At 46.6% G+C, this 14,400-nt stretch overlaps 1 protein-coding gene across 1 annotated transcript in view; it reads left to right on the forward strand.

The window, feature by feature from the left end:
• LOC120037840 (protein Dok-7-like) overlaps positions 1–14,359 on the forward strand; it is a gene marked incomplete at its 3' end in the record, with an annotated part of 31,097 nt that extends 16,738 nt beyond the window's left edge. Inside the window, exons 6-8 of the mRNA XM_038983811.1 lie at positions 6,022–6,129; positions 6,339–7,333; positions 14,282–14,359. Of these exons, the coding sequence (XP_038839739.1) occupies positions 6,022–6,129; positions 6,339–7,333; positions 14,282–14,359 (1,181 nt within the window). The remainder of the gene's footprint in view (positions 1–6,021; positions 6,130–6,338; positions 7,334–14,281) is intronic.
• Positions 14,360–14,400: the final 41 nt, after the last annotated feature.

Raw genomic sequence — 14,400 nt, forward strand, 5'->3', positions numbered from 1 at the left:
GAGAGTGTGTGTGTGTGTGTGTGTGTGTGTGTGTGTGTGTGTGTGTGTGTGTGAGAGAGAGTGTGTTTGTGTGTTTGTGTCTGTGTGAGAGAGAGAGTGTGTTTGTGTGTCTGTGTGAGAGAGAGTGTGTTTGTGTGTCTGTGTCTGTGTATACATATCTGCCTCTGTCAGGTCTGAGAAGACCTGGGTGCTGCAGCCTGTTTTAACCTGAGACATTCAGTGCTTTAAAAGTGCTATAATTAGCCTAGCGTAGTTTAGCGTTAGCCAGCGCTAGCCAGTGTTAGTCGACACCCCATTCAGCATAGTGACTAAACCTGCTGTAGGGGCTTAGCGGTTAGCATTATCCATTAGCTAGCCGTCATGCTAAGCTAGTGACAGGGGATAGATACTTGACACCCCCTCCACCCCATCTTGCATTCTCACACACACATACATACAGGACATAGTGTACACACACACACACAGCTGTCATGTACATCTCCTTGCAAATGTCCCAGCCTTTGGCAGGGTTTTTCACACGGACACACACCTACCCTCCCTGTGAAGGTGTGTGAATTGGCAGGGTTTTTCACACGGACACACACCTCCCCTCCCTGTGAAGGTGTGTGAATTGGCAGGGTTGTTCACTGAATCGTGGCAGAGAGAGAGAGAGCTGCTAGACGGTCAGTGTAACTGTATCCAGGGGAAACCATACATTTGCAGCCAGGCGCCGCAGTTTGACGTCACAGACAGGAAGACTTAGTTGAAGAGAGGAGGGGATTGGAGGATAGAGGAGAGAAAGAGGGGGGGAGGGAGGGGAGAGGGGGAGGGATGGAGAGTACTCACTTTGGTAGTTAACTCAGCCTGTCTCCCCCTCACTTTGGTAGTTAACTCAGCCTGCCTCCCCCTCACTTTGGTAGTTAACTCAGCCTGCCTCCCCCTCACTTTGGTAGCTAACTCAGCCTGCCTCCCCCTCACTTTGGTAGTTAACTCAGCCTGCCTCCCCCTCACTTTGGTAGTTAACTCAGCCTGCCTCCCCCTCACTTTGGTAGTTAACTCAGCCTGCCTCCCCCTCACTTTGGTAGTTAACTCAGCCTGCCTCCCCCTCACTTTGGTAGTTAACTCAGCCTGCACCCCCCTCACTTTGGTAGTTAACTCAGCCTGCCTCCCCCTCACTTTGGTAGTTAACTCAGCCTGCCTCCCCCTCACTTTGGTAGTTAACTCAGCCTGTCCCCCCCTCACTTTGGTAGTTAACTCAGCCTGCCTCCCCCTCACTTTGGTAGTTAACTCAGCCTGCCTCCCCCTCACTTTGGTAGCTAACTCAGCCTGCCTCCCCCCTCACTTTGGTAGTTAACTCAGCCTGCCTCCCCCTCACTTTGGTAGTTAACTCAGCCTGCCTCCCCTCACTTTGGTAGCTAACTTAGCCTGCCTCCCCCTCACTTTGGTAGCTAACTCAGCCTGCCTCCCCCTCACTTTGGTAGTTAACTCAGCCTGCATCCCCCTCACTTTGGTAGTTAACTCAGCCTGCCTCCCCCTCACTTTGGTAATTAACTCAGCCTGCCTCCCCTCACTTTGGTAGCTAACTCAGCCTGCCTCCCCCTCACTTTGGTAGTTAACTCAGCCTGCCCCCCCTCACTTTGGTAGCTAACTCAGCCTGCCTCCCCTCACTTTGGTAGTTAACTCAGCCTGCTCCCCCTCACTTTGGTAGTTAACTCAGCCTGCTCCCCCTCACTTTGGTAGATAACTCAGCCTGCCTCCCCTCACTTTGGTAGTTAACTCAGCCTGCTCCCCCTCACTTTGGTAGTTAACTCAGCCTGCTCCCCCTCACTTTGGTAGCTAACTCAGCCTGCCTCCCCTCACTTTGGTAGCTAACTCAGCCTGCCTCCCCATCACTTTGGTAGTTAACTCAGCCTGCCTCCCCCTCACTTTGGTAGTTAACTCAGCCTGCCTCCCCCTCACTTTGGTAGCTAACTCAGCCTGCCTCCCCCTCACTTTGGTAGCTAACTCAGCCTGCCTCCCCATCACTTTGGTAGCTAACTCAGCCTGCCCCCCCCCCCTCACTTTGGTAGTTAACTCAGCCTGCCTCCCCCTCACTTTGGTAGTTAACTCAGCCTGCCTCCCCCTCACTTTGGTAGCTAACTCAGCCTGCCTCCCCCTCACTTTGGTAGTTAACTCAGCCTGCCTCCCCCTCACTTTGGTAGCTAACTCAGCCTGCCTCCCCATCACTTTGGTAGTTAACTCAGCCTGCCTCCCCCTCACTTTGGTAGTTAACTCAGCCTGCCTCCCCCTCACTTTGGTAGCTAACTCAGCCTGCCTCCCCCCTCACTTTGGTAGTTAACTCAGCCTGCCCCCCCCCTCACTTTGGTAGCTAACTCAGCCTGCCTCCCCCTCACTTTGGTAGCTAACTCAGCCTGCCTCCCCCTCACTTTGGTAGCTAACTCAGCCTGCCTCCCCCTCACTTTGGTAGCTAACTCAGCCTGCCCCCCCCCCCCCCCTCATTTTGGTAGCTAACTCAGCCTGCCTCCCCCTCACTTTGGTAGTTAACTCAGCCTGCCTCCCCCTCACTTTGGTAGTTAACTCAGCCTGCCTCCCCCTCACTTTGGTAGCTAACTCAGCCTGCCCCCCCCCCTCACTTTGGTAGCTAACTCAGCCTGCCTCCCCCTCACTTTGGTAGTTAACTCAGCCTGCCTCCCCCTCACTTTGGTAGCTAACTCAGCCTGCCTCCCCCTCACTTTGGTAGTTAACTCAGCCTGCCTCCCCCTCACTTTGGTAGCTAACTCAGCCTGCCCCCCCCTCACTTTGGTAGCTAACTCAGCCTGCCTCCCCCTCACTTTGGTAGTTAACTCAGCCTGCCTCCCCCTCACTTTGGTAGTTAACTCAGCCTGCCCCCCCCTCACTTTGGTAGTTAACTCAGCCTGGCTCCCCCTCACTTTGGTAGCTAACTCAGCCTGCCTCCCCCTCACTTTGGTAGCTAACTCAGCCTGCCTCCCCATCACTTTGGTAGTTAACTCAGCCTGCCTCCCCCTCACTTTGGTAGTTAACTCAGCCTGCCTCCCCCTCACTTTGGTAGCTAACTCAGCCTGCCTCCCCATCACTTTGGTAGCTAACTCAGCCTGCCTCCCCCTCACTTTGGTAGTTAACTCAGCCTGCCTCCCCCTCACTTTGGTAGTTAACTCAGCCTGCCTCCCCCTCACTTTGGTAGCTAACTCAGCCTGCCTCCCCCTCACTTTGGTAGCTAACTCAGCCTGCCTCCCCCTCACTTTGGTAGCTAACTCAGCCTGCCTCCCCATCACTTTGGTTGCTAACTCAGCCTGCCCCCCCTCACTTTGGTAGCTAACTCAGCCTGCCTCCCCCTCACTTTGGTAGCTAACTCAGCCTGCCTCCCCCTCACTTTGGTAGTTAACTCAGCCTGCCTCCCCCTCACTTTGGTAGTTAACTCAGCCTGCCTCCCCCTCACTTTGGTAGCTAACTCAGCCTGCCTCCCCCTCACTTTGGTAGTTAACTCAGCCTGCCTTCCCCTCACTTTGGTAGCTAACTCAGCCTGCCTCCCCCTCACTTTGGTAGCTAACTCAGCCTGCCTCCCCCTCACTTTGGTAGCTAACTCAGCCTGCCTCCCCCTCACTTTGGTAGCTAACTCAGCCTGCCTCCCCCTCACTTTGGTAGCTAACTCAGCCTGCCTCCCCCTCACTTTGGTAGCTAACTCAGCCTGCCTCCCCCTCACTTTGGTAGTTAACTCAGCCTGCCTCCCCCTCACTTTGGTAGTTAACTCAGCCTGCCCCCCCCTCACTTTGGTAGTTAACTCAGCCTGCCTCCCCCTCGCGTTTGTAGATAACTCAGCCTGTACTCTTTTAAACATTTAACCATCCGATGGGCCCCAACTATCAATCTTTAAGTCTCTGCTCTCTCTTTGCTTTTAATTTGCGGTTATGTTTTAGCTGTTGTGTTCTAGCTGGTCTCCAGTAGTTGGGCTCTAGCTTGTCGACCGTAACCGTGGTGGTTGGCTAGGCTGGCTAGGCTAGTAGCTAGTTGGCTAAATAGCTATTAGCTGGCTGGCTAGGCTAATAGCTAGTTGGCTAAATAGCTATTAGCTGGCTGGCTGGCTAGGCTAATAGCTAGTTGGCTAAATAGCTATTAGCTGGCTGGCTGGCTAGGCTAATAGCTAGTTGATATAGCCAAGATAACTGCCTATAGCTAACATTCTTTGATAACTGGTTAGACGGCGTTATGTATTTCCTAAACGTTGGTTTACTTTAATGTAGCTGTAAGCTAGGAGTTAATAGCAACTGTCTGACTCATTCAGTGCTAACGTAATGTTAGCAGGCTAGTAGGGCTATAGTTAGCAGGCTGGTAGGGCTATAGTTAGCAGGCTAGTAGGGCTATAGTTAGCAGGCTAGTAGGGCTATAGTTAGCAGGCTAGTAGGGCTATAGTTAGCAGGCTAGTAGGGCTATAGTTAGCAGGCTAGTAGGGCTATAGTTAGCAGGCTAGTAGGGTTATAGTTAGCAGGCTAGTAGGGCTATAGTTAGCAGGCTAGTAGGGCTATAGTTAGCAGGCTAGTAGGGCTATAGTTAGCAGGCTAGTAGGGCTATAGTTAGCAGGCTAGTAGGGCTATAGTTAGCAGGCTAGTAGGGCTATAGTTAGCAGGCTAGTAGGGCTATAGTTAGCAGGCTAGTAGGGCTATAGTTAGCAGGCTAGTAGGGCTATAGTTAGCAGGCTAGTAGGGTTATAGTTAGCAGGCTAGTAGGGCTATAGTTAGCAGGCTAGTAGGGCTATAGTTAGCAGGCTAGTAGGGCTATAGTTAGCAGGCTAGTAGGGCTATAGTTAGCAGGCTGGTAGGGCTATAGTTAGCAGGCTAGTAGGGCTATAGTTAGCAGGCTAGTAGGGCTATAGTTAGCAGGCTAGTAGGGCTATAGTTAGCAGGCTAGTAGGGCTATAGTTAGCAGGCTAGTTGGCTAGCAACCTTGCAAGTTGAATTGTAACAAATTTGAAAAAGTATTTGCTTGAGGTGTAACTTTGCATTGAGCCTTTTGATGTGTCATACTAATGCAGATACATTTACATGTGGTTATGTTTATGCTAAACTACCTTTTAAAAAGAGAGAGTTGAGAGATCTGTCTGACCCGTTCGTACAGTACCTGTGTTCGTTATAGGGACCAGGGTTTCAGTACCTGTGTTCGTTATAGAGACCAGGGTTTCAGTACCTGTGTTCATTATAGAGACCAGGGTTTCAGTACCTGTGTCCGTTATAGAGACCATGGTTTCAGTACCTGTGTTCGTTATAGAGCCCATGGTTTCAGTACCTGTGTCCGTTATAGAGCCCATGGTTTCAGTACCTGTGTTCGTTATAGAGACCAGGGTTTCAGTACCTGTGTTCATTATAGAGCCCATGGTTTCAGTACCTGTGTTCATTATAGAGCCCAGGGTTTCAGTACCTGTGTCCGTTATAGAGACCAGGGTTTCAGTACCTGTGTTCATTATAGAGCCCAGGGTTTCAGTACCTGTGTCCGTTATAGAGACCATGGTTTCAGTACCTGTGTTCGTTATAGAGCCCATGGTTTCAGTACCTGTGTCCGTTATAGAGCCCATGGTTTCAGTACCTGTGTTCGTTATAGAGACAAGGGTTTCAGTACCTGTGTTCATTATAGAGCCCATGGTTTCAGTACCTGTGTTCATTATAGAGACCAGGGTTTCAGTACCTGTGTTCATTATAGAGCCCAGGGTTTCAGTACCTGTGTTCATTATAGAGACCATGGTTTCAGTACCTGTGTTCGTTATAGAGCCCATGGTTTCAGTAACTGTGTCCGTTATAGAGCCCATGGTTTCAGTACCTGTGTTCGTTATAGAGACCAGGGTTTCAGTACCTGTGTTCATTATAGAGACCAGGGTTTCAGTACCTGTGTTCATTATAGAGCCCAGGGTTTCAGTAGCTGTGTTCATTATAGAGCCCAGGGTTTCAGTAACTGTGTTCATTTTGACACAGTAGATAAAGCTGTGGATATGTTACTCTGTTCCCTGTGTGTTTGTGTGTGTGTGTGTGTGTATAGATCCCAGTGCTAGCCGGTCCTCCTCAGAGGACAGGATCAACCATGAAGCATCGGAACTAGAGAGAAGACTCAGTATGCTGTCCCACAGCAGTAGACAGAGCAGTACAGGTAAACAATCAATACCTCAATCCATCAATCAATAATCCCAGTTTTCAGTTCATCTCCTGACTGTTTGACCCATCAATAAACGGTGTTGTTAGTAGTTCACCGTTTTATGAATCTATTAATCAATCAATCCATCATTCACTTAAATCTTAAATTATTTGACCTTTGATCAATCAATCAATCAGTCAGCTAATCAATAATATCTCCCCCAGCCTCCACCTCCAGTTACAGCACCTCCGTTGCCGGGGACGACCGCAGCAGTATCTCTTCCTCCTCCTCCAGCCAATCAGACGCCAGCTACGGAAGCCACTTCCCTTTATGGCCAGAGCCAAAACGCCCCACTTCCTCAACCGAGACCCTGTCGGCCCCTCCCACTGCGAGGTCATCGACCAATCTGGACGAGGATCTCTATAATGCTGTCATGAACCGCCCTCCTTTCAAACCGCCTTCCCACTCTCGCAGTCTCCACGACAGCGGGCGCCAAAGCTCATTGGACAGCGGGATAGGCATCGCCACGGCCAGCAGCCAATCGTCTTACTCTGGGAGCTTCTCTTCCTGTACGGGCAGCCTGGACACAGCCAGTCAAGGAGGAGGGGAGGAGTTTGGGTCTGTCCTTAGTCTACCTCCCCCTCTTCTCTCTCTACCTCCTCTTTCTCTACCTCCCCCTCCTCCCTCTCCTCTTCCTCCACCCATTCTACCTCTTCCACCTCCTCCTCTGTCCTTAAAGACCCCTGAGCCCGGCCCTCTCCCACCCCCTACTCCCTGCTCCTGCCCCCCGTCTTGCTCCTCCTCCTCCTCCAGGACTAGTGGTTATAGCTCTGGCGCCCCCCGGTGGCAGAGTGAGGAGTACCAGGCACCCAGCCTTCTCAGACTACAGTACGACAGCCCCAGGAACCTCCTGCACACCCTGGCCTTCAGGGATCCTCCACCCCAGGGAGGAGCACCCGAACTGGGCAGGGACAAGCGGCTCTGTGGGGATGGAGGTCAAGGACAGATCCAGGGGTGTCCTTCCCTCTCCTCCACACCCACTGAGGCTTCTCTCCAGCGGGTAGGCACCCCGAGGCAGGCCCCTGTAGAACGGCCCCTGTCCTGGAGCAGGGAGAGAGCGCCCCCGGTGGACAGTGGTGATCGGTGCAGCATCATGTCCGCTAGGCTCACACCCAGACCTCTGCTGTTCCCTGGCTGTCCAGTGTGTGGAGGAACACAGGTAATACGTCTAATAGTTATCACAGTACTAATAGATTCCTAGGCTTCATTTGGCTCCATTTATTCTGTGTTTTATTTATTTTTAATTAACCTTTATTTAACAAGGCAAGTCGGTTTAAGAACAAATTATTATTTACAATGACAGCCTACCGGGGAACAGTGGGTTTAATTGCCTTGTTCAGGGATCGAGTGTGTGTGTGTCCGTCTTATTGGACTGGCTGCACTGTTTCCCATGCAGCCAGTCCATGCATCCCTGTCATCACAATCCCACAACTAGCCATCTGCTTATTTGGCTCATTCGAGTGCCTGTACACCACTACCACAGTACCAGCCCAGAGCACTCAAATAAGACTAATACATTGTTGGCAGTCCACATACATACACCTGTCACTCCCAAGTAATATGATCACGATGAGACCTGATGAACTGGAGTTAAACAGGCTGTTGCTCAGCAGTGTTTAAGGCTTGTTTAACTAGCGTAGCACAGTGCTATGTTGTTTAACTAGCGTAGCACAGTGTTATGATGTTTAACTAGCGTAGGACAGTGTTATGATGTTTAACTAGCGTAGCACAGTGTTATGTTGTTTAACTAGCGTAGCACAGTGTTATGATGTTTAACTAGCGTAGGACAGTGTTATGTTGTTTAACTAGCGTAGCACAGTGTTATGTTGTTTAACTAGCGTAGCACAGTGTTATGATGTGTAACTAGCGTAGCACAGTGTTATGTTGTTTAACTAGCGTAGCACAGTGTTATGATGTTTAACTAGCGTAGCACAGTGTTATGATGTTTAACTAGCGTAGCACAGTGTTATGTTGTTTAACTAGCGTAGCACAATGTTATGTTGTTTAACTAGCATAGCACAGTGTTATGTTGTTTAACTAGCGTAGCACAGTGTTATGATGTTTAACTAGCGTAGCACAGTGTTATGATGTTTAACTAGCGTAGCACAGTGTTATGTTGTTTAACTAGCGTAGCACAGTGTTATGTTGTTTAACTAGCGTAGCACAGTGTTATGTTGTTTAACTAGCGTAGCACAGTGTTATGATGTTTAACTAGCGTAGCACAGTGTTATGTTGTTTAACTAGCGTAGCACAGTGTTATGATGTTTAACTAGCGTAGCACAGTGTTATGTTGTTTAACTAGCGTAGCACAGTGTTATGTTGTTTAACTAGCGTAGCACAGTGTTATGTTGTTTAACTAGCGTAGCACAGTGTTATGTTGTTTAACTAGCGTAGCACAGTGTTATGTTGTTTAACTAGCGTAGCACAGTGTTATGATGTTTAACTAGCGTAGCACAGTGTTATGATGTTTAACTAGCGTAGCACAGTGTTATGTTGTTTAACTAGCGTAGCACAGTGTTATGATGTTTAACTAGCGTAGCACAGTGTTATGTTGTTTAACTAGCGTAGCACAGTGTTATGTTGTTTAACTAGCGTAGCACAGTGTTATGTTGTTTAACTAGCGTAGCACAGTGTTATGTTGTTTAACTAGCGTAGCACAGTGTTATGTTGTTTAACTAGCGTAGCACAGTGTTATGTTGTTTAACTAGCGTAGCACAGTGTTATGTTGTTTAACTAGCGTAGCACAGTGTTATGTTGTTTAACTAGCGTAGCACAGTGTTATGTTGTTTAACTAGCGTAGCACAGTGTTACGTTGTTTAACTAGCGTAGCACAGTTATGTTGTTTAACTAGCGTAGCACAGTGTTATGTTGTTTAACTAGCGGAGCACAGTGTTATGTTGTTTAACTAGCGTAGCACAGTGTTATGTTTAACTAGCGTAGCACAGTGTTATGTTGTTTAACTAGCGTAGCACAGTGTTATGTTGTTTAACTAGCGTAGCACAGTGTTATGTTGTTTAACTAGCGTAGCACAGTGTTATGATGTTTAACTAGCGTAGCACAGTTATGTTGTTTAACTAGCGTAGCACAGTGTTATGTTGTTTAACTAGCGTAGCACAGTGTTATGATGTTTAACTAGCGTAGCACAGTGTTATGATGTTTAACTAGCGTAGCACAGTGTTATGTTGTTTAATTAGCGTAGCACAGTGTTATGATGTTTAACTAGCGTAGCACAGTGTTATGTTGTTTAACTAGCGTAGCACAGTGTTATGATGTTTAACTAGCGTAGCACAGTGATATGATGTTTAACTAGCGTAGCACAATGATATGATGTTTAACTAGCGTAGCACAGTGTTATGATGTTTAACTAGCGTAGCACAGTGATATGATGTTTAACTAGCGCAGCACAGTGTTATGTTGTTTAACTAGCGTAGCACAGTGTTATGTTGTTTAACTAGCGTAGCACAGTGTTATGATGTTTAACTAGCGTAGCACAGTGTTATGTTGTTTAACTAGCGTAGCACAGTGTTATGTTGTTTAACTAGCGTAGCACAGTGTTATGTTGTTTAACTAGCGTAGCACAGTGTTATGTTGTTTAACTAGCGTAGCACAGTGTTATGTTGTTTAACTAGCGTAGCACAGTGTTATGTTGTTTAACTAGCGTAGCACAGTGTTATGTTGTTTAACTAGCGTAGCACAGTGTTATGTTGTTTAACTAGCGTAGCACAGTGTTATGTTGTTTAACTAGCGTAGCACAGTGTTATGATGTTTAACTAGCGTAGCACAGTGTTATGTTGTTTAACTAGCGTAGCACAGTGTTATGTTGTTTAACTAGCGTAGCACAGTGTTATGTTGTTTAACTAGCGTAGCACAGTGTTATGTTGTTTAACTAGCGTAGCACAGTGTTATGTTGTTTAACTAGCGTAGCACAGTGTTATGATGTTTAACTAGCGTAGCACAGTGTTATGATGTTTAACTAGCGTAGCACAGTGTTATGTTGTTTAACTAGCGTAGCACAGTGTTATGATGTTTAACTAGCGTAGCACAGTGTTATGATGTTTAACTAGCGTAGCACAGTGTTATGATGTTTAACTAGCGTAGCACAGTGTTATGTTGTTTAGCTAGCGTAGCACAGTGATATGATGTTTAACTAGCGTAGCACAGTGTTATGTTGTTTAACTAGCGTAGCACAGTGTTATGATGTTTAACTAGCGTAGCACAGTGTTATGATGTTTAACTAGCGTAGCACAGTGTTATGTTGTTTAACTAGCGTAGCACAGTGTTATGATGTTTAACTAGCGTAGCACAGTGTTATGTTGTTTAACTAGCGTAGCACAGTGTTATGTTGTTTAACTAGCGTAGCACAGTGTTATGTTGTTTAACTAGCGTAGCACAGTGTTATGATGTTTAACTAGCGTAGCACAGTGATATGATGTTTAACTAGCGTAGCACAGTGATATGATGTTTAACTAGCGTAGCACAGTGTTATGATGTTTAACTAGCGTAGCACAGTGTTATGATGTTTAACTAGCATAGCACAGTGTTATGTTGTTTAACTAGCGTAGCACAGTGTTATGTTTAACTAGCGTAGCACAGTGTTATGATGTTTAACTAGCGTAGCACAGTGTTATGTTGTTTAACTAGCGTAGCACAGTGTTATGTTGTTTAACTAGCGTAGCACAGTGTTATGTTGTTTAACTAGCGTAGCACAGTGTTATGATGTTTAACTAGCGTAGCACAGTGTTATGATGTTTAACTAGCGTAGCACAGTGTTATGATGTTTAACTAGCGTAGCACAGTGTTATGTTGTTTAACTAGCGTAGCACAGTGTTATGATGTTTAACTAGCGTAGCACAGTGTTATGATGTTTAACTAGCGTAGCACAGTGTTATGATGTTTAACTAGCGTAGCACAGTGTTATGATGTTTAACTAGCGTAGCACAGTGTTATGTTGTTTAGCTAGCGTAGCACAGTGATATGATGTTTAACTAGCGTAGCACAGTGTTATGTTGTTTAACTAGCGTAGCACAGTGTTATGATGTTTAACTAGCGTAGCACAGTGTTATGATGTTTAACTAGCGTAGCACAGTGTTATGTTGTTTAACTAGCGTAGCACAGTGTTATGATGTTTAACTAGCGTAGCACAGTGTTATGTTGTTTAACTAGCGTAGCACAGTGTTATGTTGTTTAACTAGCGTAGCACAGTGTTATGTTGTTTAACTAGCGTAGCACAGTGTTATGATGTTTAACTAGCGTAGCACAGTGATATGATGTTTAACTAGCGTAGCACAGTGATATGATGTTTAACTAGCGTAGCACAGTGTTATGATGTTTAACTAGCGTAGCACAGTGTTATGATGTTTAACTAGCATAGCACAGTGTTATGTTGTTTAACTAGCGTAGCACAGTGTTATGTTTAACTAGCGTAGCACAGTGTTATGTTGTTTAACTAGCGTAGCACAGTGTTATGATGTTTAACTAGCGTAGCACAGTGTTATGATGTTTAACTAGCGTAGCACAGTGTTATGTTTAACTAGCGTAGCACAGTGTTATGTTTAACTAGCGTAGCACAGTGTTATGTTGTTTAACTAGCGTAGCACAGTGTTATGTTGTTTAACTAGCGTAGCACAGTGTTATGTTGTTTAACTAGCGTAGCACAGTGTTATGTTGTGTAACTAGCGTAGCACAGTGTTATGTTGTTTAACTAGCGTAGCACAGTGTTATGTTGTGTAACTAGCGTAGCACAGTGTTATGTTGTTTAACTAGCGTAGCACAGTGTTATGTTGTTTAACTAGCGTAGCACAGTGTTATGTTGTTGTCACAGAAGGCTGTTTTTTAAAACATTCCATTAAATTACTGTCAGGGATACGTCACAGAGCCACTGTCTGCACACAAACAACCCCTTAAAGGGGCAATCTGGGATTGAACATTTAAATGAATGATATATATATATATATACTGACCACTTTATTGCCAATGTGGGTTATTTTGAATCCCAGATTCCCCCTTTAAAAATCACTCAGACAGAATGAAGAGATTCAATGTTCCTGTCAATTAAATGTAACAATTTGTTACCAGACAGCAGTATGGTTAAGGGCAGGGTCGGCCATTATCAACCTGAACTTTCTACAGATACAGCCATTTGGATTCATTTAGGTCCGCGCCTGAGCAAAGTTTATTTTATTCTGTTTAGTTGGAAGAGAAAGAGATGAGAGATAATGGAGAGAGGGAGGATAGAGAGAGAGAGGAGGGAGAAAGAGTAGAAGAAGGAGGGAGGGAGAGAAAATGAGAGAGAGAGAGGGAGAAAAGGAGACAGAAAGATGGGGAGACAGAGAGACAGAGAGAGAAAAGGAGACAGAGATAGGGAGAAAAGGAGACAGAGAGAGAAAAGGAGCCAGAGGGAGAAAAGGAGACAGAGGGAGAGGGAGAAAAGGAGACAGAGAGATAGGGAGAAAAGGAGACAGAAAGATAGGGAGACAGAGGGAGAAAAGGAGACAGAAAGATAGGGAGAAAAGGAGAGAGAGAGACAGAGAGTCTTCGCTAACACCTGGAGGATAACGGCCAGAATGAAAACAATTAAACATGTTGTTGTTCTGATCCAAACCCTCCTGAAAGAGATGCTGCATCCCTCCTGTGATAACCTGTCTCCCTCTGTCTGCATCCCTCCTGTGATAACCTGTCTCCCTCTGTCTGCATCCCTCCTGTGATAACCTGTCTCCCTCTGTCTGCATCGCTCCTGTGATAACCTGTCTCCCTCTGTCTGCATCCCTCCTGTGATAACCTGTCTCCCTCTGTCTGCATCGCTCCTGTGATAACCTGTCTCCCTCTGTCTGCATCCCTCCTGTGATAACCTGTCTCCCTCTGTCTGCATCCCTCCTGTGATAACCTGTCTCCCTCTGTCTGCAACCCTCCTGTGATAACCTATCTCCCTCTGTCTGCATCGCTCCTGTGATAACCTGTCTCCCTCTGTCTGCAACCCTCCTGTGATAACCTGTCTCCTTCTGTCTGCATCCCTCCTGTGATAACCTGTCTCCCTCTGTCTGCAACCCTCCTGTGATAACCTGTCTCCTTCTGTCTGCATCCCTCCTGTGATAACCTGTCTCCCTCTTTCTGCAACCCTCCTGTGATAACCTGTCTCTCTCTGTCTGCATCGCTCCTGTGATAACCTGTCTCCCTCTGTCTGCATCCCTCCTGTGATAACCTGTCTCCTTCTGTCTGCATCCCTCCTGTGATAACCTGTCTCCCTCTTTCTGCAACCCTCCTGTGATAACCTGTCTCTCTCTGTCTGCATCGCTCCTGTGATAACCTGTCTCTCTCTGTCTGCATCGCTCCTGTGACTGAAGACTTCATGTTGACCCTCTGAACTGCTGACGATGTCTGTCCTCACCAATACTCCCTCTTCACCTCCCTGTTCTGTTTGACAAGACAATACGACTTCCTGTTGACCTCTGAACCGCTGACGATGTCTGTCCTCACCAATACTCCCTCTTCACCTCACTGTTCTGTTTGACAAGACAATAAGACTTCCTGTTGACCTCTGAACCGCTGACGATGTCTGTCCTCACCAATACTCCCTCTTCACCTCACTGTTCTGTTTGACAAGACAATAAGACTTCCTGTTGACCTCTGAACCGCTGACGATGTCTGTCCTCACCAATACTCCCTCTTCACCTCCCTGTTCTGTTTGACAGGACAATAAGACTTCCTGTTGACCTCTGAACCGCTGACGATGTCTGTCCTCACCAATACTCCCTCTTCACCTCCCTGTTCTGTTTGACAAGACAATAAGTTCTTCTTCTCTCACATTTACATTCAGCATGTTGTTGTCTGGCTGTGAATGTGTCTATTTCATCACATGAACATACTATGTCCAGACCTGGGTTCAAATTCTATTTGAAATCTTTCAAATACTTTTGATTGTTTGCTCTGGAGTGCCTAATGGGCGGGGTTTGCCATTTTGGGACTATCCCATTGGTCCATTATGCCAGGCATAAGCAAACACAGATCAAGTATTTGAAATTATTTCGAATAGTATTTGAACCCATGTCTGTTTACCACCATGGTTGTTGTTTAACCCCACCTCCCTCATCTGTTTCTCCCCCCCACCCAGAGTCATCATCCCTGTATAGATCACAACTACATTACCCATGAGCAATGGTTCTCAGCTAGAAAGAGATATGTTACGCAGGTAAGATGACCCGTCGTGTGGTAGTGGTTATTGACAGTATG

This window comes from Salvelinus namaycush, unplaced genomic scaffold, assembly GCF_016432855.1.
Source record: "Salvelinus namaycush isolate Seneca unplaced genomic scaffold, SaNama_1.0 Scaffold1915, whole genome shotgun sequence".
Classification (NCBI taxonomy): Eukaryota; Metazoa; Chordata; class Actinopteri; order Salmoniformes; family Salmonidae; genus Salvelinus; species Salvelinus namaycush.